This window comes from Alnus glutinosa, chromosome 1, assembly GCF_958979055.1.
Source record: "Alnus glutinosa chromosome 1, dhAlnGlut1.1, whole genome shotgun sequence".
NCBI classification, from domain to species: domain Eukaryota; kingdom Viridiplantae; phylum Streptophyta; class Magnoliopsida; order Fagales; family Betulaceae; genus Alnus; species Alnus glutinosa.
Window position 1 is genome coordinate 40978303 of NC_084886.1, and position 21585 is coordinate 40999887.

The 21585-nt window shown below is 39.2% G+C and overlaps 2 protein-coding genes and 1 non-coding gene across 3 annotated transcripts; 2 read left to right on the forward strand and 1 right to left on the reverse strand.

The window, feature by feature from the left end:
• Nucleotides 1–762: 762 nt before the first annotated feature.
• On the forward strand, nt 763–14422 carry LOC133881537 (LEC14B homolog). The gene is made up of 10 exons (XM_062320485.1): nt 763–851; nt 1531–2016; nt 2173–2292; nt 2848–2925; nt 3094–3267; nt 4247–4324; nt 4919–5094; nt 11983–12138; nt 12849–12909; nt 13985–14422. Exons 2-10 carry the CDS (start codon nt 1633–1635, stop codon nt 14171–14173), a joined length of 1416 nt encoding a protein of 471 aa, XP_062176469.1. The 5' UTR covers nt 763–851; nt 1531–1632; the 3' UTR covers nt 14174–14422.
• LOC133859039 (small nucleolar RNA snoR134) lies at nt 13546–13687 on the reverse strand. The gene has a single exon (XR_009898704.1). It is a non-coding gene; the product is annotated as a small nucleolar RNA snoR134 (small nucleolar RNA).
• A 690-nt stretch (nt 14423–15112) lies between the features above and the next one.
• LOC133881544 (uncharacterized) lies at nt 15113–15773 on the forward strand. The gene is made up of 2 exons (XM_062320494.1): nt 15113–15397; nt 15486–15773. The coding sequence occupies exons 1-2, from the start codon at nt 15250–15252 to the stop codon at nt 15590–15592; spliced, it is 255 nt and encodes an 84-aa protein (XP_062176478.1). The 5' UTR covers nt 15113–15249; the 3' UTR covers nt 15593–15773.
• Nucleotides 15774–21585: the final 5812 nt, after the last annotated feature.

The following is a 21585-nucleotide window of genomic DNA, read 5'->3' on the forward strand; positions in this document are numbered from 1 at the left end:
TAGAGAATAAAGAGTAAGTATATTATCCCTAAGTAGTTGTGTATTATTTTTATTATACTGTTTATTAATAGTTGTTAGTTATGGGATACATCTCTATGAGAGTAGTTTATGTTTATCACATTTCTTTGTAACTATAAATAAACCTATTGGGTTGAAATAAAGTAAGCAAAAATTATTAATATTTACCTCTTGAATTGATTTGAGAAATATTAGGGTTCCTCGAACTATTTCACGAGGCAGCCCATTCATCTCCACTTCACCATCCGTGCGGCCAATTGCAGTATTAACCGGTTGGGTAGCACATACGTGATTCCATAGGTATCCATTCTCACTGAATAAGAGTTAGAAATCTGACTAACAACTTCCCAGCAAGAGATCATCGATCTCTTTGAGCTTGAGACAATCTTCCAGTCCCATAGGATCGACCATTACTCCTCGTATTCATGTTGTTAATGCACCCAAATATTATTCACAAACAACAACTTGCTCTAATACCAAAACTTTGGCGCACAAAAACGCAAGATAAGAGAATACTTGGGCTCCATTGTAAGCCCAAGCCCACTCAAACGATAACGTATTCGGCCAGACCAAATGGGCGGCCCGCCCGGCCATGTCTGTGGCCGGTATCAGACGATGGCGTCGGATGGGACCCCCATTTCCTGTTTAGAGGCTTTCTGGTACCCTTGGCCCAGACGCAATGACGCGGGCGTGACTTCACTTGGCCATAATAATATATAATGAAACTGAATCTTTTTCAAATTGGTTTTCCTTGTTTTTTCTATGCGACACACGGGAAAGGGGGAATTGGTTTTCTTTGAATGAATCTCTAGGGCTGTAAGTTCGATGAAGAGGTAATAGGATACGAAATTTTCCCTCTTGGATTTACTTTTTCCACTCTTGTTTGGTTCCCGAGAAAATGGAGGAAATAGAAACGTAGCTGAATTCTGCGACTCGTGCTCTCTTTTCAAAGAAATTATGTTCTAGTTATTGGCAATTTGTTTTCTTTTTTTCCTACATTTTTCTCAGCAACCAAACAGCGGTCTAAGTACTGAGAGTCGTGTGGTTGTCAAATTTTGTAAGGTAAACTGTTTTGTTTGGGAGCAAATAGTGCGACTATAGAGGATCCAAAGTTCGAATATTTCTCTCTTTCCTTGCATCTTGAAGCAATTAAACAGCACACTAGGTCAACGAGTGATGGTTTTTCCGAATATTGGTTTGTGATATGTAGTTAATTGTGGTCCGAATGATCAAAACTTGAGCTTTTGGTCGAAATGGAGGTACAGTCTATGTGAATTGTCTAGGTGAAATGCTTACTTCTGCCTGATCATTTGCTTCATAACTTGCGAGTCTGCTCATTGTGTCTAGAACTCTGTGTTCAAGATCTTTAGTAGTTGCTTTCAGTCATTTGTGGTTTGATTAACATGATTTCATGTGGAGGTTCTCTCTTTTGGGTTCTCTATATAGTTGCCTGTATAATTATTCGATAGAATAGAAATGCTGCCTAAATTCTAAAGCATGTCTTGTGTGTAGGATCAAAATGGTCATTACTGAGTTATATGATGAGTAGTCAGTGAAATGAAGGCCCATACGGTTGGTAAGCATTGGTAGTCAGTTAATTTCGAAATAAGTTATATGATGAGTAGGTCTGGCAAAGATACCAGTGGTTGTGATGGTGAGAGTGCCACCCATGGATCTTCCGCAACTGGAGGACCCAGTAAACCATCAAATTACCTTGATCATGAAATTGCCCAACTCACAGAGCTTAGCTCCAGGCCCCAAGGACTTTTAAGCCAGGGGGGACCTGGCAGATTGAGGTTACCCGTTTCAACAGTCAAAATGTTGGTTGGACGAGAAGGTAACCACTCAGGTCGGGGAAGATTCTCATCTGCGGATGGCTGTCATATATTAAGCCGGTATTTGCCCGTCAATGGAGCTGTTAGGGTTGACCGGAGGAAAAGCCGCGCTTATGTTTCTCAATTTTCAGCTGATGGTTCTCTTTTTGTTGCTGCATTTCAGGTATTCTATATGATTTGCCAAGCTAGAAATGAATTAGTGATATTAAAAGAATCGACTTTAGCTCGTGTAAATTTTGAATTGTTCTGTACTTAATACACTACAGAAGTGTATGGAATTTTATCTGTATGGTCATTTTCCACTGTTTTTGTATAACAGGAAAGCCACATTAGGATATATAATGTGGACAGGGGATGGAAAGTTCAGAAGGACATTCTAGCAAAAAGTTTGAGATGGACCATTACAGATACATCTCTGTCACCAGATCAGCGTTACCTTGTAAGTTTGCAATGATTATTAAAATATGCAGCACTTTCTTATACTATTGATAGGATGTAAAAATTAATTATTTGTGCGAGTTTAAAGCTTGACTTTTTGGTTGTTGGTGTCGGATGGAGGTTTGCCTTTTCTTCTATTGATGCGGCAGAAAAACTTTTCTGTGACCTCTTACTTGGTTAAGTAAAATAGAAATGGCAGATGGTCGTATGCCAACTATGTTCTCATCTCTGGCTTAACTTTTACTAGTTTTTTCTTTTCATGCAATGCCCAAGTTTGTGCAAATCATGTACTTCTTGCCTTTCTTTGGAGTAGCTTTAGATGTTGTTTATGGGATAGTAAAGATAACATTACCAAAATCTAATCGATTCTTGGTTTGTCTGTCTTATCTATACTCGTGATTTGGTTGTTATATTTTCTTCCTGGCCTTCTAGATCAAATGTGTTGTAAGATATTGATATTTTTGGAATCATGTTTATTTCATGCCCATGCATAATTGTTTTGTTGACTAGTGTTAGTCTGATCCTTTTTTATTCTATCCTGAATGCAAATCTGCAGGTCTACGCAAGTATGTCACCCATTGTACATGTTGTTAATGTTGGATCTGCTGCAACAGAATCAATTGCAAACATCACAGTATGTACTAGCAATTCCCTAATTCTTTTAAGTGTCCCTCTTAATTCTCTCTCTCCCCCCCCTTTTTTGTTTCTTAGGGAATTGGTGTTATTTGAATTACCTAAGATTAGCCTTTTAGCTCATCTACGAAGTGTTGCTTCACATCTAAAAGAACCCTTTAATTTGCAGGAAATTCATGATGGCTTGGATTTTTCTGTTGATGTCTATGATCCTGAGTTTACGATTTTCTCTGTAAAATTTTCGAATGATGGGCGAGAGCTTGTAGCTGCAAGCAGCAATAATTCAATATATGTTTATGATCTCGAGGCAAGGAAACTTAGCCTCCGAATTCCAGCACACATGGTATGATATTTTATTGTTATTATAAGACATTGGTTATTCAACACTTTGAAATTTTTTAAATGTGCCAGGACATTAATGGGAAGCATATTGATGAAATTAGGGTGGGAATTCACTGAATGAGGATGAGTTTAATATATTTAACCCTTCTTCACCGACCTAAAAAAAAAAAAAACAAAGTTTTTGGATGTGAAACTGTATATATATATATTTTGTAAGTAAAAAAAAAAAAAAAAAAAAATTCCAAATACAGTTACACATCCAATTTTTTTTTTTTTTTTTTTGGAATATTTGAAACCATTATTAAGCTAAAGCCATGGTTATGTTTGTGCAATTTTGGCAATATTGCATAGATCACTATACCAAATACAATACTTTAAGACCTAAAGCAGTTATGGATTTATATTTCCTTCACAAATAACTTGTCATGCGTTTATTTTCAATCTGGACTTTCAAAAGCAAACCAATGCCGGATGAATTGTTTATAAATTTTGAGTTTTTGCTTCTTTCTGACAAAAACTGAAGATAAGATTGAGCTGTTTATTTTAGCTTTTGGATGCAATATCTTTTTCTGGTCAGGGCAGTTGATAAACTCATCACAAGTTGCGGAACACTAATATTTGTCAGAGCAACTCAGTGTGACTATGATGTAAACTTCATACCAAATTTCTTGCTTTCCCAATAAAGAAAGTTGTAACCAATTTTTTCTGAAGAAAAGATTTGAAAGTGAGATTGTTTGGTGCCTTGTGGATTAGAACTTCATACTAATGGAGCCATTGCATGTTCAAAGTTTTTAGTTCAACCTACTTTTTTTTCCCTCTCAAATTTCGCATGCAATGAACCATGATGCTTTCCTTGGGATGAGCTTTGGCAATTGTCATGTGCAAGTGGGGAAAAATTATATGATTACTGCGCTTCAAATACCTTGTACCTGCTTCTGGAATTAGACACATTAACATGTGATTTTTATTTCCTGTTGCAGTCTGATGTTAACACAGTATGCTTTGCGGATGAAACTGGCCATCTCTTATATTCTGGAAGTGATGATAATCTCTGTAAGGTAGATTTTTCTATTGTTTTTGTGTTTTTTTTTTGTTTTTTTTTTCTCTTTCTGATAACATATCATTAAAAACGTAAGGTGCCCCTAAGTAAACTGGAAATATACAAAAGGAAATACCTAGCTAGAAGAAACTAAAAGAACAACTAAATCACTATAACTAAGTGGCTTAGGTGCTTTCTCTAACAAATAATAATGAGGACCAGCAGCTTCTTAGAGAAGCCTAATTCCATCCATTCTGCTGTTTTGTTTATGAGTTTGCAAGCACTTAATTGCAAATGCAAATTTCTATTTTAAGGGTCACTTGGTGTTGTGTTTGTCTGTCCTCTTATGATGAACATGAAAGAAATTGACGATTCACTTATCTCTTAGGAGGTCATTCGAATGATTTTTTGATCCAAGTATCATTGCATTCTCTGAATTGTATTAATTTTATGTGGGTGATATTTCGAGTTTTGTTCACTCTGAGTTCGATTATTAAACTTCTGCATGTGAGTTTGTTGGGTGCTGGCTGAGATTGATAAAGCAGTAGTTTTACCCTCACCTAATGACCTTAATTGGTGAAGAAGTTTTGGGCTTATATATTACCTTGTACAGGTGTGGGACAAGCGCTGCTTTATCACGAAAGGACAAGCAGCTGGAGTATTGATGGGACATCTTGAAGGCATAACATTCATTGACAGTCGTGGAGATGGCCGTTATCTTATTTCAAATGGGAAAGACCAGACCATCAAACTCTGGGATATACGAAAAATGTCCTCTAATGCCATGTAGTATGTCTGAATTCCTGGTTCTCCTCTGCCTAAGTTTACTTGTTCTTTTTCATGTTTACTTTTAGTTTATGGTTTAATCTTCCCTTGATGCTTTGTTACTTTTTCCCTCCTTGACTGCTAATATTGCTTACATAATATAAGAAAGGAGTTGAGTCCCATATCCAATAACCTCTATGGTTTTCAGCATTAGCTAGTCAACTTAATTTACTTAATACTTACATAATGCATCGCTCATGTTGTTTTTATGAAGAAATTAGCTATTAGCTAGGTCATGTGGTCAATGTAATCCGATAGCAAGAACATCTTTTTGAGAGTGATGGTTTCTCAGTGGTAGCAACCCTGAGGCTACCACTGGCTAGCTATGCCATTTTCATCCATGCATCGTCACCTGATCTTGGTATGATTAGAAGTCTGTTACGCACCTATACTAGACGGAACAAAACCCTAGCAGTAAATCAGGGTGGCGGCTGAGATATGTATGGAATGTAAGGGAGGAGATCGTGTACTTGGGAAGCACGATTTCAGGTTTGGAAGTTCCTAGAAATAAGGGATGATAATGCCCATTAGCAGCCTAAGAATAAGGGATTATATTTCCCATTTAGTAGTAGATTTGCAGCAGGCTTTTAGGAGATCAAATAAGGGAATGATACTTTCCCCAGAATAGGTTATTTCTGTACTCTTTCTATAATTATTTGTACCCTATTTATAGGGGTTATTGAGGAGGAATAAGACATGCAGAAAATTAACCAACAACAACTTCTAAGTTGTAGGAGGCAGGGGTACCTCGAATACCCCATATCCAATCCGCAATTCCACCATAGGCAACCCTAGGAAAACCAACCCGGCGGCTCTGCCCCTCTCCAAATCCCTCACAAGATCACAAACACAATCCCTAAACCAGGCCCATAACATCTTGGTATCAGAGCCAAGTTGCGAGATGTCGGAAAACCGAATCGAAAGATTGGAGAAGGAACTGGGATCAATGGAAGAGAGACTCAGGAAACAGATGGAGGAGATGATGGCAGTCCTGGTCGACCGACTCCAGGCAAACCGAACAGAAGATCATGACAAGTCCGCAAGTTCCTCTGGGACTAACAAGACAGCGGGTCGTTCGGAATCAAGCAACTCCTTCCCAAAGGTTGCTAAACTGAACTTCCCAAAGTTTGACGGCACGGAAGACCCAACCAGTTGGGTATGTCGGGTAGAGCAGTTTTTCGAATTCCAAGAGACGGCAGAGGAAGACAAAGTAGCCCTGGCTGCCTACCATCTTGAGGGTGAGGCGCAACTGTGGTACCAGCTCTTTAAAGAGACCGAGGAGGGCGCGTCGTGGGAGCAACTGAAGGAGGGGCTACATGTGAGATATGGCCCTACGCAGTTTGATGACTTCTTCGGGGACCTCACCAAATTACGGCAAACAGGGACTGTTCGAGAATACCAGGGACAATATGAGCGCTTGCTAAGCAGGGCTGGAAGACTGTCGGTAGCCCAACAAGTCGGGGGGTTCATCAGCGGCCTCAAGGAGAGTATTAGGCCAGAAGTTCAAGCCTCCAGGCCTAGCACCCTCACTGCTGCCGTAGGACTTGCAAGATTGTATGAGGTACGACTACTGTCACAGCGAAGAGGACCAAATCTGTTCGACTCAAGAAAAGGCATAGGACCACCCAATGCACCGCCCCTGCCATCCGCAAATTTGGTACGAAATCGAGGCCCAGCAATCCGGAAATTAAGCCCAGCCGAATTGAAGGAACGAAGGGATAAGGGTCTCTGCTTTAATTGTGATGACAAATTTTCACCTGGGCACAGGTGTAAGAAGCTTTTCTTGATTGAAGGGGTTTATGAAGGGGAGATTGGGGAGCCAAGCCAGGAAGAAGAAAGGGAAGCAGGAGAAGAGAATGATTTCGAAATTCCAGAAATATCACTCCACGCCATCTCAGGGGTGCCCAACCCCCAAACAATGCGCATCTCGGGTATGATCAAGGAGGCTCGAGTGATCCTGTTGGCTGACACCGGAAGCACGCACAATTTCCTCAACACGAAGCTGGCAGAAAAATTGGGCTTGGTACCCGACAAGCACACAGCTTTTGAAGTAATGGTGGCCAATGGAGAGCGGCTGTCCAGCAGGGGGAAGTGCTCGGCAGTGCCAGTACTGCTTGAAGGTACATTATTCATTTTGGAATTTGTCCTCATCGATCTCCAGGGGTATGACGCAGTCCTCGGGGCCCAATGGCTGAAGACCCTCGGTCCAATTCTCTGGAACTTTGCTTCTCTGCACATGAGTTTCATATGGCAAGGGCGGAAGGTGACACTGTTAGGAGTAAACTCGCCTAGGAACAGGGTGCTTGAGGGACCAAAGATGCAAAGGGAGCTCCGTCGCTGTCCGGAGGGTATACTGCTCCAACTTATGGCAGTAGAATTGGGTGTGGAACAGCAGTGCCCGGGAGTAGGTAACCCTGACCTACAGCGGGTCTTGGACGGATTCCAGCAAGTGTTTGAAGAGCCACGCGGCCTTCCACCGGTACGCAGCCATGACCATCACATCCCTTTAATCCAGGGCTCTTCTCCAGTAAAGGTACGTCCCTATAGGTATCCCCATTACCAGAAAAATGAAATAGAGAAAATTGTCGTGGAAATGTTGAACACAGGGGTGATCCGAGCCAGCACCAGCCCGTATTCCTCTCCGGTATTGTTGGTAAAGAAACAAGATGGTTCTTGGAGGCTATGTGTGGACTACCGAGCCCTCAATCGAGTGACCATCAAAGACAAGTTCCCCATCCCCGTGATCGTCGAGCTGCTGGACGAGCTGCAGGGAGCCCAATACTTTTCCAAATTGGATCTCCGCTCAGGCTATCACCAAATCCGAATGCAGGAGAAAGACATAGAGAAAACAGCTTTTCGCACGCATCATGGACACTTTGAGTTCCTGGTCATGCCGTTTGGGCTCACGAATGCCCCCTCGACCTTCCAATCATTAATGAACGACATCTTTGGAAACTTCTTACGTAAGTTTGTCCTTGTTTTTTTTTATGATATACTTATCTACAGTCGTTCTTGGGGGGATCACTTGCAGCACCTAACAACGGTTTTTGAGGTTTTAAGGGCTAACCAACTTTATGTGAGACAAGATAAGTGCAGTTTCGGGCAGCAACGGGTGAAATATTTGGGTCATGTTATTGAACGGGATGGAGTGGCAGTAGACCTTGACAAAATTCAGGTGATGTTGGCTTGGCCGAAACCACAAACGTTGAAGGCACTTCGGGGCTTCCTAGGCCTCACCGGCTACTACCGAAAGTTTATCCAAAATTATGGCACCATAGCCCGGTCGCTAACCCAGCTCCTCAAAAAAGACGCCTTTGGATGGAACGACGAGGCCGAAGAATCTTTCTCTCGGCTTAAGGAAGCAATGACCAAGGCACCGGTTTTGGCTTTACCGGATTTCTCCCAGCAATTCATCATCGAGTGTGATGCTTCCGGCTTGGGCATTGTTGCGGTCTTGATGCAAGGCAAGCGGCCCATCGCCTATTTCAGCCAAGCACTCCACGGCCGTAATCTCACTCTCTCTGCGTATGAGAAGGAAATGCTAGCCCTGGTCACCTCAGTAAAAAAATGGCGACCCTACCTTTTGGGTCATCGTTTTGTGATTCGGACGGACCACCGCAGCCTTAAATTCCTATGGGACCAGGCCATAGCCACGGAGGCACAGCAGAAGTGGCTTCTCAAGCTCATGGGGTATGATTTCCTCATTGAGTATAAGAAGGGACAGGACAACCGAGCAGCGGACGCTCTCTCTCGACAAACGGAAGGGACTCTCTCAGCCCTTTCCGCTCCGGTTCCCCACTGGATTGAACCCATTCAGCAGGAAGTTCAACAAAATCCTGATCTGATTGCCTTGACCGAAAGGATCCAGCAGCAAGAGCTCCAGGGGCCGTGGCACTTGCAGAATGGGCTTATATATTTTAAGGGCCGGATCTACCTCAATTCCACCTCACCCATCACAGCAGCCATCCTCAGTGAGTTCCACAACAGAACCCATGAAGGTTACCAAAAGGGGCTCAAGCGAATCAGGTCGGTTTTTTATTGGTCAAAGATGAAGCCACAACTCCGCCATTTTATCAAAAATTGCGACATCTGCCAGCGCCACAAGGCAGATAATACCAAACCAGCAGGGCTGCTGCAGCCCCTGCCCATTCTAGAACTCGTTTGGTCAGATATCTCCATGGATTTCATCGATGGACTACCTGCCTCCTATGGCCGAACCACTATTTTTGTGGTTGTTGATCGCCTTTCCAAATATGGACACTTCACTCCCCTGAAGCACCCCTATACAGCAGCACAAGTGGCGCAGGTCTTTTTTGAGACCATTTTCCGTCTTCATGGAATTCCTTCCTCCATTGTTTGTGATCGGGATCCAGTCTTTACGGGGAATTTCTGGCGCGAACTCTTTCGTCTCCATGGAACTAAGTTCAATTTTAGTTCCGCCTATCATCCCCAAACAGATGGGCAAACGGAGGTAGTAAACCGCACCATTGAAATGTACTTACGGTGCTTCACAAGTTCTTCACCAAAACAGTGGGCCAAGTGGCTTCCCTGGGTCGAGTATTGTTACAACACTGGATTTCATTCGGCCACTAAGAAAACCCCGTTTGAGATTGTTTACGGACGTCCTCCTCCTCCCTTGTTGCCTTACACCCCTGGTACTACCAGGTCTGCCGCTGTTGAAGAGACTTTGAAGACCCGAGATGTCATTCTCAAGGAGGTACGGCAGCAGCTGTTGGAAGCACAGAACCGGATGAAACAGGTGTATGATAAGGATCATAGGAGCGGGAGTTTTCCGAAGGGGAATGGGTCTACTTGAAGCTCCATGGGTACCGGCAAAACTCGGTACAGAGGCGCCAGCAACCGAAACTTGCTCCTAAGTTCTACGGACCTTACAGAATTGTCAAGCAAATCAGCCCTGTCGCCTATCGCCTTGCACTTCCACCCAAGGCCAAAATCCATGATGTCTTTCATGTTTCCGTTCTCAAGAAATGGGTAGGTGTTGGGGTCCCAATCCAAGATGATCTTCCCCCTATTTCAGAAGACCGACAGTTAACTCCACAAGCCATCCTGGATCAGCGACTCCAGCAGGGAAATCCAGAAATATTGGTATATTGGAAGGAGCTTTCCCCCGCAGATGCCACGTGGGAACTTCTCTCAGACTTCAAGCTACGCTTTCCCACTTTTACCCTTGGGGACAAGGGTCATTTTAAGCGCGGAGGAGTGTTACGCACCTATACTAGACGGAACAAAACCCTAGCAGTAAATCAGGGTGGCGGCTGAGATATGTATGGAATGTAAGGGAGGAGATCGTGTACTTGGGAAGCACGATTTCAGGTTTGGAAGTTCCTAGAAATAAGGGATGATAATGCCCATTAGCAGCCTAAGAATAAGGGATTATATTTCCCATTTAGTAGCAGATTTGCAGCAGACGTTTAGGAGATCAAATAAGGGAATGATACTTTCCCCAGAATAGGTTATTTCTGTACTCTTTCTATAATTATTTGTACCCTATTTATAGGGGTTATTGAGGAGGAATAAAACATGCAGAAAATTAACCAACAACAACTTCTAAGTTGTAGGAGGCAGGGGTACCTCGAATACCCCATATCCAATCTGCAATTCCACCATAGGCAACCCTAGGAAAACCAACCCGGCGGCTCTGCCCCTCTCCAAACCCCTCACACGATCACAAACACAATCCCTAAACCAGGCCCATAACAAAGTCTAATGAAACTTTTAGCCACTGCACCAGCGTGATCGTGAATAAATTCTTGAATGTTTAACTATGATCCTAAAACTCTTCTCATATGTCGGATTTGATGTCGGAAACTTGCAGATACAGCAATCATGTCCACCCATGTTCAACTCTTGTTGCAATGTAATTCTCCATCTTTTTGGCTCAACTAGCACAAAGTTCTGAGGTTATTTAGCAGTTTTTTCAAAAAAAAAAATTGTCTACTTCTTTTTTTTTTATCATAATTAATTTATCCATGTTTGATTCTTATACATAGAACAATGTCGAAAACAGAGATAAATACATATGCTGTCATATAGTCAAGAAGACATGTTTGGTGTTGAGACACGACACTTGTTCTTTTCCACAAATCACAGACATTCGGATCCTCTGCCATTCCTGTTGCTCTTGACACTATTTACTTCAATTTTGTTTCTGTTGTAATTCCATGTGAAAGGATGGATGTATATGTGCATTCCGCTAACATGTGGAAAAGACATGACTGGTCTCGTTGCGATAAGACTTCAAGATGGCATGCAGGATATAAATACTTGGCCATTGTAAGACACTCATCTGTCCATCAAGGATTGATTTTTTGAAAAACCCTCAATTCATGGTATTTAATTAATGCATTGGCACTTTACCCATATCAGGTTTGTTTTTCATATTGTTCTCCCACTGTTTGAGGCTCTCTAATGTGGGAAGAGGAATTATATAAATTCTGGAATCATGGCAAGGGATAATGGGATTTAGGGAGAAAACTTCATGCCTTGGCTTCTATAATAGGCAAACATTATGGGACAAGAAAAGTGGAAGAGGACCATCTTTGTGGGTCAAAAGGATTATAGTTCCTGTAGTTTGTCCGTGGTGGAATATATTATTTCATTTGTATTGAATCTTTTCAACATTTTATCATGTTTATGACATTTTGAGAGCATGTGGTTCTATGCTACATTTTTTTTTTCCCTTTCTTTTGTGCATGCAATCCACTTGTTTTATGATTCTTTTGAGTCAGAATTATCATGTTATGTGAAATGACTTAGTTATGCCACACTCAGAGCAAGTCTAAATTAATAAGTATTACGTATCAATGCTAACTTGTATCCTTCAATTGGCAGCCCTAGGCTTAGAGATGATGAATGGGATTACAGATGGATGGAGTACCCACCTAGTGCAAGAACTTTGAAACATCCTCATGATCAGTCATTGGCAACATATAGAGGACATTCAGTCTTACGCACTCTAATTCGTTGTTATTTCTCACCCGTGTATAGGTAATCTAATACTGGTGTATTCTAGTAGTATTATTTTGCTTTATTTGACATGTTTATTTATAGTGACCCGCAAGATGTGTATTGATTTTGCTGAAACTTTTAGAGTGAGTGAGTTTGTTAGGCTGGAAAAGTGGGGGGAGGGAACAGCAGACCTTGATGTTATACCCACACTGCTGAATCTATTAGCTGTTACAATTTGTCATGACTTGACTGGGCTATAAGCTCATGTATGACTTTCTGAATTTCTATAGTTTGGGTATATGTTTCACTGTCACTTTTTTGTAAATTTGTTTATTCTATCTCCTGGTTTCTCGCTATCTCTGGAAACAAAGCTTGATCTTGGTCAAATGTTTTAATCCAGGATGCCGCCATCTCCATGGTCTGGGTTTACTGTTCTTCCCTAAGTTTAGTTGAGCTGGAAACCTGAGTGGCTTGTCCTCGCCAAAGTTGAGAGTGGTTGAAATTGATCCAACCTGTTATCAACTTAAACTGTTTTAGAATTCTGTGAAGTCAATATTTCAGATTATGTTTAGTTTCTAGTCAGCAAAGGATTTGACCAGCCCACTTCAACAATTGGTCTGGCGTTAGGGCATTAGTTTCACCCTGATAATGATATCTAGTTTTAGGGCATTCTATATCCAACTTACAGTACTGATAGTAACTGGAATTTTGAATAATATTTCTCATTATGTGTTTTGGCTTTTTTGCAGCACTGGTCAGAAGTACATCTACACTGGATCTAGTGATTCTTCTGTTTATATTTATGATCTGGTATGTACATTATTTCTTTCTATTCCCCCCTCCTTTATCATGATTCGCTTGTGACATTCCATTTAGAGGTTATGCTGTGGTTGAGGGAATTGAAAAATGTCATCCTTCTTTTTTAGTCTTGTCCATCAGATACATTCAAAGGATAGAGTTCTGTTGTTATATCTTTGGTGTTTTTGGAGATTTTTTTTATAACAAGATTTACTCCTTGAAAGTTAAAAGTAGATGATGATCTGCCTTTGATGGGTAGGAGATATTAGCTGACAGTTATTGCATTGTGACCATGTACAAAGTGTGGATGCATTTGTGGATAGCCAGTGGAAAACATGGTAAAAAACTGGTGAAATGAGTCTTGAGTTGTTCAGGTAATGATTGTTATATGCAATCCCCTTGTGCATAAATAAAATTGCCCTCAGTCTTCCTGTGTATACCACGTGAAATTAGCATGTGGGCAGTTTTTGGAATGCCTCTCATAATGTCCGATTATGAAAGAACTATCCAGTGAGAGTTTTTGGTGGCAGGGAAATTATTGTAGCTGCATAGGTCAATGAAGAAGGCAGGTCTCTTCATTTGCAAGAAACACTTTTTGTTCTGCAACATAATTTTTCTTGGCCAAGCCTCTCTTTTTTTCTTTGAGAGAGATGTGTTGATTTGACATAGCTTAGCCATGGTGAGAAAAGAAGGGCTGAACTGCAGCAGTATACAGTGTCATTTGGCACAAGCAATGGGGGTTTCATCATCACTGATAACCTCAGAGAAGCTCGGGGTGTGCATCATGCTGTTCTTGGCCAAGCCATACAAGCTAAAACCTACAGATGGGAAAAACCTTTCTCCCTGGACTCCTGCATTTTCCAAGATTAGATCCTGAGAAATCTATCATGAGTGCAATGCTAATTATTCACATTTTACCCAACTTTAGGTTGTCCACTTGTACCCGTTTCAAAGTACGGTAACGGGTCAAGTAATAATCCAGCAGATTATCTTGTTCACATTCTATTTTATGCCATACCTTTTTTCCCATGTTGGTTAAGAACAACATGCTACCTTAAATCACTGGTAAGTTTATTGTTCTTTATAGGTGAGTGGAGCTCAAGTTGCGAGACTCGACTATCATGAAGCACCTGTAAGAGATTGTAGTTGGCACCCTTTATACCCTACGATCATCAGCTCTTCTTGGGATGGTGACATTGCCAAATGGGAGTTTCCAGGAAGCGGTAGACAGACTCGGTCAAAGCATAGGAGATGTCCATGGAGAAATTTCTATTGAAAATAGCTCATAGTTTTACACGCACAAGTTACTTTTTATATTTTGGTTAGTATGGAAGTTTCACTGCTGTAGAAAGAGTGCAGTCACTGCAATATAATTACAGTTATTTGTTGTATATGCTTTTATTATGGCTGTACAGAAGTCTTAATAAATGTGTAAAATCTTTTTGTTGGGCATGCCAGGGTAGCTTAGTCCAACACAATGTAATTGTAAGAATTGGACATATTATGAACTAGTTGCTTATTCAAAGGTGGTCCTCCTAATGAGCATTTAAGCTGTATTGGAAATAATTACTAGAGGTAAAGGAGCCTATTTGTTGTAAACGGATTGGAATCTTTTGCTATTAGGCTGCTCGAATTTTACAGTTTAAGAGAGGGGGTTGCAACTTATAAGGCTTACTTGCCCCAGACAGGTGATTTTGCATTCAAGGCTGTCCAAAAATCCTCAACCATTGACAACAAAGTTGAAGCTGATAAATTATCAATTGAATCCTCCCAGTGTTTGATGATGATAGCTGAGCAGATTTGGTTGGATTGGCAGTGGCAGTGGCACAAAGCTTCCAGGGCCTCGAATCGTGCAATCCCATCGTTGAAACTCATAATTAAGCACTTTAAAGTTAAAACCCCAACAGTTGAAGTTTTATTATTATTATTATTATTATTTTGGATGAATAAATTAAAAAAAAAAAAAGTAAAAAAAAAAAGAAGTAAATATTGTATATAATATCATTTGCATATATTTTTTTTTATATTGTAATATTAACGATATAAACATTAACTATTTAAAAAACAGTACCCTTATTTAATCGATTACACCATTTATCTTTTTGCCTTTTTTTTTTTTTCTCCTCCACCAAAATAATTTTAAACGTTATTTCTCGACAAGAACGTGCCAACATGTAGTGGGATGATGTACGAAAAATACACCACACATAACTGACATTTGTCTCGCTCTCTCTGTCTCTCTCAAATCCCAAGGCTCAAACCTCACACAGTCACACGCACAAACACACAACACAAATCTCCCCTTCTCGCTCTGCTCCCACACGAAACAGAGAGAGAAGCCAATTGCGGAGAATGGCATCGGCAATAGCTAGGGTTTCGTTCCGAATAATCATGGCGGTCCTCTTACTCCTCGTCCTCTTCTACGTCGGCCGCCCTCTCTACTGGAAGGTCTCCGCCACCATCCACGACATCCGCAACAACAAACAGACCGTCAAGCAAGGTATGCAATCTCTTCCCCTTTCGATTTTAACCAGCATTTCCCCTTTGTCTTGCCTAAAACGCTTCGTTTTGGTGGTGCTTGGTCCCAGGTCTTTCCCAGATCGTTCTGGAAGCCCAGAAAACCGTCGGATGGTACCACGACGAGTCGGACTCGGGCGCCGCCACGACTCGTCGTTTACTGCGTAAGGTTTTGTAAAAAATATCTAATTCGTTTGTGTTATAACACGGTAGATCTGGTGGTAACACTAGGAGGGCTCTTAAAAGTACTGTAATATTTATGATATTTGTAATAGTAGAATTTGTAACGGTGAACATGGATCAAGAGCACATTTTTAAAATTTTGTAGAATGGAAAGGGTCTATAAAATTATAAATTAATGATGTGATCACTGATATGAAAAGCTGGTGATTTTTTTTTTTTAATTTGTCGAAAATTTCACCTGATCTGGTCGTGAAAATAGTTGTTCATTTAAGAGATATATGTTATATTAGCCACTGTTGCTTGCTTTGTGGCAAATTAAGTTTACGATTCTTATTTATTGAGAAAAGAGATATGAAGGAGTTAATTGAACTTTATAACAACACCTGAATCTGACCCACAAAAAAACGAGGCCCGTGACACTGTTTTCCAGTCTGGTAAAAGTACTGCTTGCTTGATGAATGAAAACTAACGAGTCTTGTTGCTCTCATATGTTTGTATAAGAAGGTGTAAATCACTGACTCAGGCTTGCTTAGATTTTTGAGGTAATTCATGGAGTTCTTAACCTTGCTTTTAAGACAATGGTTGCATTGAATTTGGTCGTTTAGATTTTGCCATATTAGCAATTTCGGATCATTAATGTTTCTTTAATTCATTTACTACCAGTAGATGATTTTTGTAGGTATTAGTACCTAATCAGAAAGCACTTGACCCTTAAATCCATTGGAGATTATAGTGTACTTTGTACCCTTGCTTTGTTATCATGGCCTTCAGAAATTATTCTCTCTTTTCACATCTATAAAGCAATTTGCTCAGGAGATTTACTTCCAATGTTGGAGAAGATTTCTCCATCTTTGCTGGCGTGGTTGAGGGACGAATCCTTCTTAATTTACTAGGCTAGGTTCTGTATGCATTATTTTGCTGCTGAAGAAGCACAGAAGCCATTGAATACATCTTGGTTGTGATATTTTGTTATATTCCAAAAATTATGATTGGCATTTGTTTTCATGCAATCGGGTCAAGTCTTATATTTAAAAAAGTTTTTAAGGATGTACTGAGATTGACAGAATTCTACAATTAAGTGGGAAGTGTTTAGATGGATTTGTAGTTCCCGGTTCGTAATTCTCATTTCACATTTTACGGCATGTTTTAAGTGGCTTTTACTTTGTTTCTTTTTAAGTGACTGAGGTGGAAAACCACTTAAAACACGTTATCCCAACCGGTGTGATAAATGAGTGTGAATAGTAGTAATACTCAATATTAAATATCTCAGAAGAAAGAATAATTTTACTTTTCACACCGGCTGATATGACGTGTTTTGAGTGGTTTTTCATGTTAGTCATTTAAAAAAAAAAATCATTTAAAACACATCACGTCCGCCAGTATAAAATGGGTGTGGAGAATAGTATTATTCCAAAAGAAATAGATACTACTGGGCTTGCTCATCGGTCTCTTCTACATGGAGACGGTTTCTAGGCCATTCATGAAGATGCTACTTTCTAAGCCACCCTAAAGATTGTCACATAATGTTATCCTGGATTATTTGTGACTCTAATTATGTACTTTATTTATCTTTTGCTGTTTATCATTCACGAGGTGTTCTTGTGGATCTTCTTTAAAAGGGGAGATGGTTCTTAACTATGCCCTAATCAATCAAATACTGTACCTAAGCTTTAGTATTAGAGAAGAGAGATCCAGCTGTGCATAGCAGTGAAAAAGAGAAGTGCTTGGTTGTACACTCTCATCCAACTCATGTATCACCCTTGTCTACATGGACCAATAATATTATTAAAAAAATCAGGGTCTCACTACACTCTGTATATTATCTCTCACATTATTGGTCCACGTAAATAAGGGTGGGATAGTGGTGAGATGTGAGTGTACAACTTAGCATTTTTCAGTGAAAAAGACTTAAGAGGAACACACTCGGAAGTATAGCATGCTCCAGATGAAGAGGAGATTATGGAATCCGTAAGTCAGATGAAGAGGAGATTAAGGAAATAAGGCCTCTAGGCCGCTTCAATAGTTTCTGAAATCGTTCCCATATGCTCCCTTCCCCAGTGATACTGGTAACCTAAGTATCATAGGGGCGTATGGAGCCACGATTAGCGGTTATTGTCTCTAACTACTAATAACATCATTTTAGGTAGTTAGCGGTTTTTAAATAACCGTCAGTTAGTAGTTATTGAAGCTCAAACCGCACTGCGTAACTGTCTGTGAGGTATGAGCATATTTTGGTGCTTTGGGCATTCTTTGAGCCTCTTTTAGATTGTTCTAGGGTTGTGTTTTAGTGTTTTGGGTCAGGATTTTTTTTTATTTTTTATTTATTATTTTTTTTTTTAAGCTTTGGTGTTTTAGATGAAAAAAAAAATCAATTAATAAATTGTATAGTAACTCGACAGTTCTTTTCTATACAAATTATGCATTAGAAAAGCACATTTTTTGATTTATAAATTCTGCAAGCCGGTTAATTAGAACAACACAAATGTAATCAAAAGGACGTCGTTTTGGTATATAATTTTATTTATTTATATAATATATAAGAGTATGCAGTTAGCAGTTTTAGAGGCGGTTAATAACCGTTAATAGCATTGCCCATCAAAGCAATTATGCGGTTAGAGAATTTTCTCAACTAGCCACCAAAGCGGTTATGTAGTTAGCAATTATTAGTGGTTAACGGTTATTAGCGATTAATAACCGCCGGCTTGTATAGTCCTAGTAAGTGATGTGAGGCCGCCGCATATGCAAACATGGGTACAATATTGGAAAGGGAAAAGCACAATATTGGTCATAGTGATTGGCTTAAATTACAAATCGTTTACTCTGGTATTAAAATTAATTCAGAGATCCTTTTGATTGGTTTAATTTACAATTCGCTCCCTAGAGTCGAATTTTGTTAAAAATTTTGACAGATTTTGCTAAGCGTCACGTTAACTCCAATAAGATGGCGACACGTATTGATCATAATAAAAAAAATATAAATTTGGGGGTGGCTATCTATTTTCTCTTTTCAAATAATTTTTTTTTAAGTTTTATTTATATATATTTTTTATTATAATTAACACGTATCGCCATCTTATTGGCGCCTAACGGAATATGTCAAAATTTTTAACGGAATTTACTACAGAGAGCGATTTGTAAATTAAGTCAACCACAGAATCTCTAAGTTAATTTTGATACCAAAGGCAGCAATTAATTTGTAATTTAGACCAACCACAATAATCAATTGTACAATTTTTCCTAATGGAAAAGACAAGTAGGAAAATAGAAGTTTTGGGCTGGGCCTATTAATTAGCCAAGTTTAGTGGGAATATGACTTGGGCCTTAGACTAGGTGTTTAGTTTACAGTCCATAGCAGCTTCAGCCAAGAAAACACAACTGATTAGGCTTCATATATTACACATGCCTCCCTTTCTTCAGTAGCATTTGAAGGAATAGGAAATTTCTCGAGGTGTCCGTTACCATTCGATTGAGATTTTAGGCTCTTTGGCTCAAAATATCCTGCCGACATGCCTAGGGATGTCTTTTCATACCACAAGGAGTGTGAGAAAGAAGCCTCTTTACTCCAATTATGAAGGTCAAAGTCAGAAGCCAAATTATGGACCCTCAGAAGGGCTAACACTAATGGCTATGGCTTGCCAATTGGAATTAGGATCCTCTCCAACTAAACCCTTTCTTGTTGGAGGAGGAAATATCCAATTATTCCTATAAACTATCTGTATAACCCAAAGTAATATGATAATATTAAATTCTTAACTATTTCAGTTTCTTCTTTATCAAACTTTAATATTATAAATTATAATGGACATGACTGTGATCCTCTTTCTTTTATGTTGTTTTCTGATATTTTTGTAATTGGTTTTATTGAAAGAATGGAAAAAGATATCTGACATTAATTAATCAAGAAGATGACTTTTCATTTATGATTTTATGAGAAGATATTTTTTTTGAACTCTTTGTTATAGGGCATAAGACACGTAGACAGCCCACCCTTCATCCTAGCCCGAGCACATACAAAAAAACAAATTAGAAGTTTGGTGGAGAGATGTCTACCGCCTCCTAAAGTAGAGGGTGGGGTTTTCGCCGCTTATAATTGGAATTGAAAGTAAGAAGGAGAAATAAGTAGAAATGTTATCAGAAAATTATCTGATTACGACCTAATGTGCCACATGGTAGGCATAGACGTTTGCATTTATTAAAATTTTTGTAACTTTTCAAAAGAAAGAAGCTGAGATGAATCTAATTGTTTTCAAAATAAGGGATGAGATCCTTCAATCTTGAGTAACAGTAGAATGTTAGAGAGCGGAGATAATTACTTGTGAATCGTCTTCTAGAATATAGTAAATAAGATGAAGTGACGTTACCAAAGATATTGTTAACTTGACTTACCAACAAGGTCTTTCTCATAGTTTAAATTAAATAAATAAATAATAATAATAATAATAATAATAGAGGTGGTTATACATCTTTCAACGCAGCATGATGGCGTGATAGTCAGATTTGATAATGATATTCTCCATTCACCAATTTTGATAGGGATAGATGGGTTTTATGTCATTCAAATTCTTGACCATATCATATGTGGTAGTCAATCGAGAAAGAGGAAGATAACCGTTTAAAAATAATATAATAAAAGAATATCAGTATTTAATATTTGTGGTCGTCCCATGATCATTGCCTCCATAATGCACACCATGCTCTTCATTCACCAATGGGCAATGAGGAGGACAAAGCTCTTCTTGTATCACTACGGCACCACCCCCAATTTTCTAACTCTATCTTTTGTCCTCCTTAATTAAACTAATCAATCAATCAATGATCTCAACCACTACGTACGTACGTACGTACCAGCATTTGTCCTAAGTGCTTTCACTTCTCCTTATTTGTTCCGAACAAAGCTTTCTTTATTGATACTATTTACGATACGGTTTGAACGACGCGTCATCGCTACAGTTTACAATACGGTTTGAATGGTATTACAGAACAACTAAAATTAAGAAATATTTATTGAAGTTTCGTTCTTTATTTATAGCCAAGATGTGAAGTCAAACCTGAATTAGATTTTTACTCTCACATAACTTAGGATTGCTTAGAATTTGATTTAGTCTATGAGTTCTATTCTCATTTAATTGAGAGTTTAACCGTCGACTAAATTCTTCAAATAGCCATTATTGAATTCGGAACTACTACCTCAATTTGATTTGAAGTAAGATTATTCTCAACACTCTTTATATACAATTAACCACTTGCATGCCCCTCCCCCAATATTCCAATATATTGATTTTTCTTATTATGTTTTATTATAATTGTTATTATTATAAGATATTGATCATTATGAATAACCAACCTAACATCACCATAAACGCTTGCTTTGATGTAGTGGCAAAATTGGGACCTAATCCTCATGATTCCTTTCACTGAAAATAAAGAAACCATTTCTCTTGCTTTCTTCTTCAACCCACTAATCTTGTGTATAGAGACAGATGCAAGGATCACTTCCCTTAAATTCTTTATCTATAAGGTCTAATTTATAGATTTTGGACTGTTTAGCCGCCCTATGGCCACTAACCATTAAAACCTAAAACTGTATATTCCCTAGTACAGTATGCAACCAAGTGAGAATTTGACGTTTGCTTTGATTTTTCTATCTTAATAAATTTTTCGTTCATATTTTGGCTCCGTCTCATAAAAGGTTTTGGTTCCGTCCACACTTGTGTATATTCCTTTGGAGCTACTTGAGTGGAGCACCACCACGCTATTGAACAAAAGAGACGGTGCAAAAGGATTTGAGATTCTCTCTAAACAAAATTAGGGTACCAATTAGAAAAATTCACTAGGAAAATAGAGATGAATCGAAACCCTCTCTTTTTTCTTTTCTAATTATAATATAAAATTACGGGCTCCACTCATTTTACATATAACACTCGTGTCAATTCCCTTAATCAATTTATTTTTCATGAGTATGGTGTATGGGACCCGTAACAGTCTATA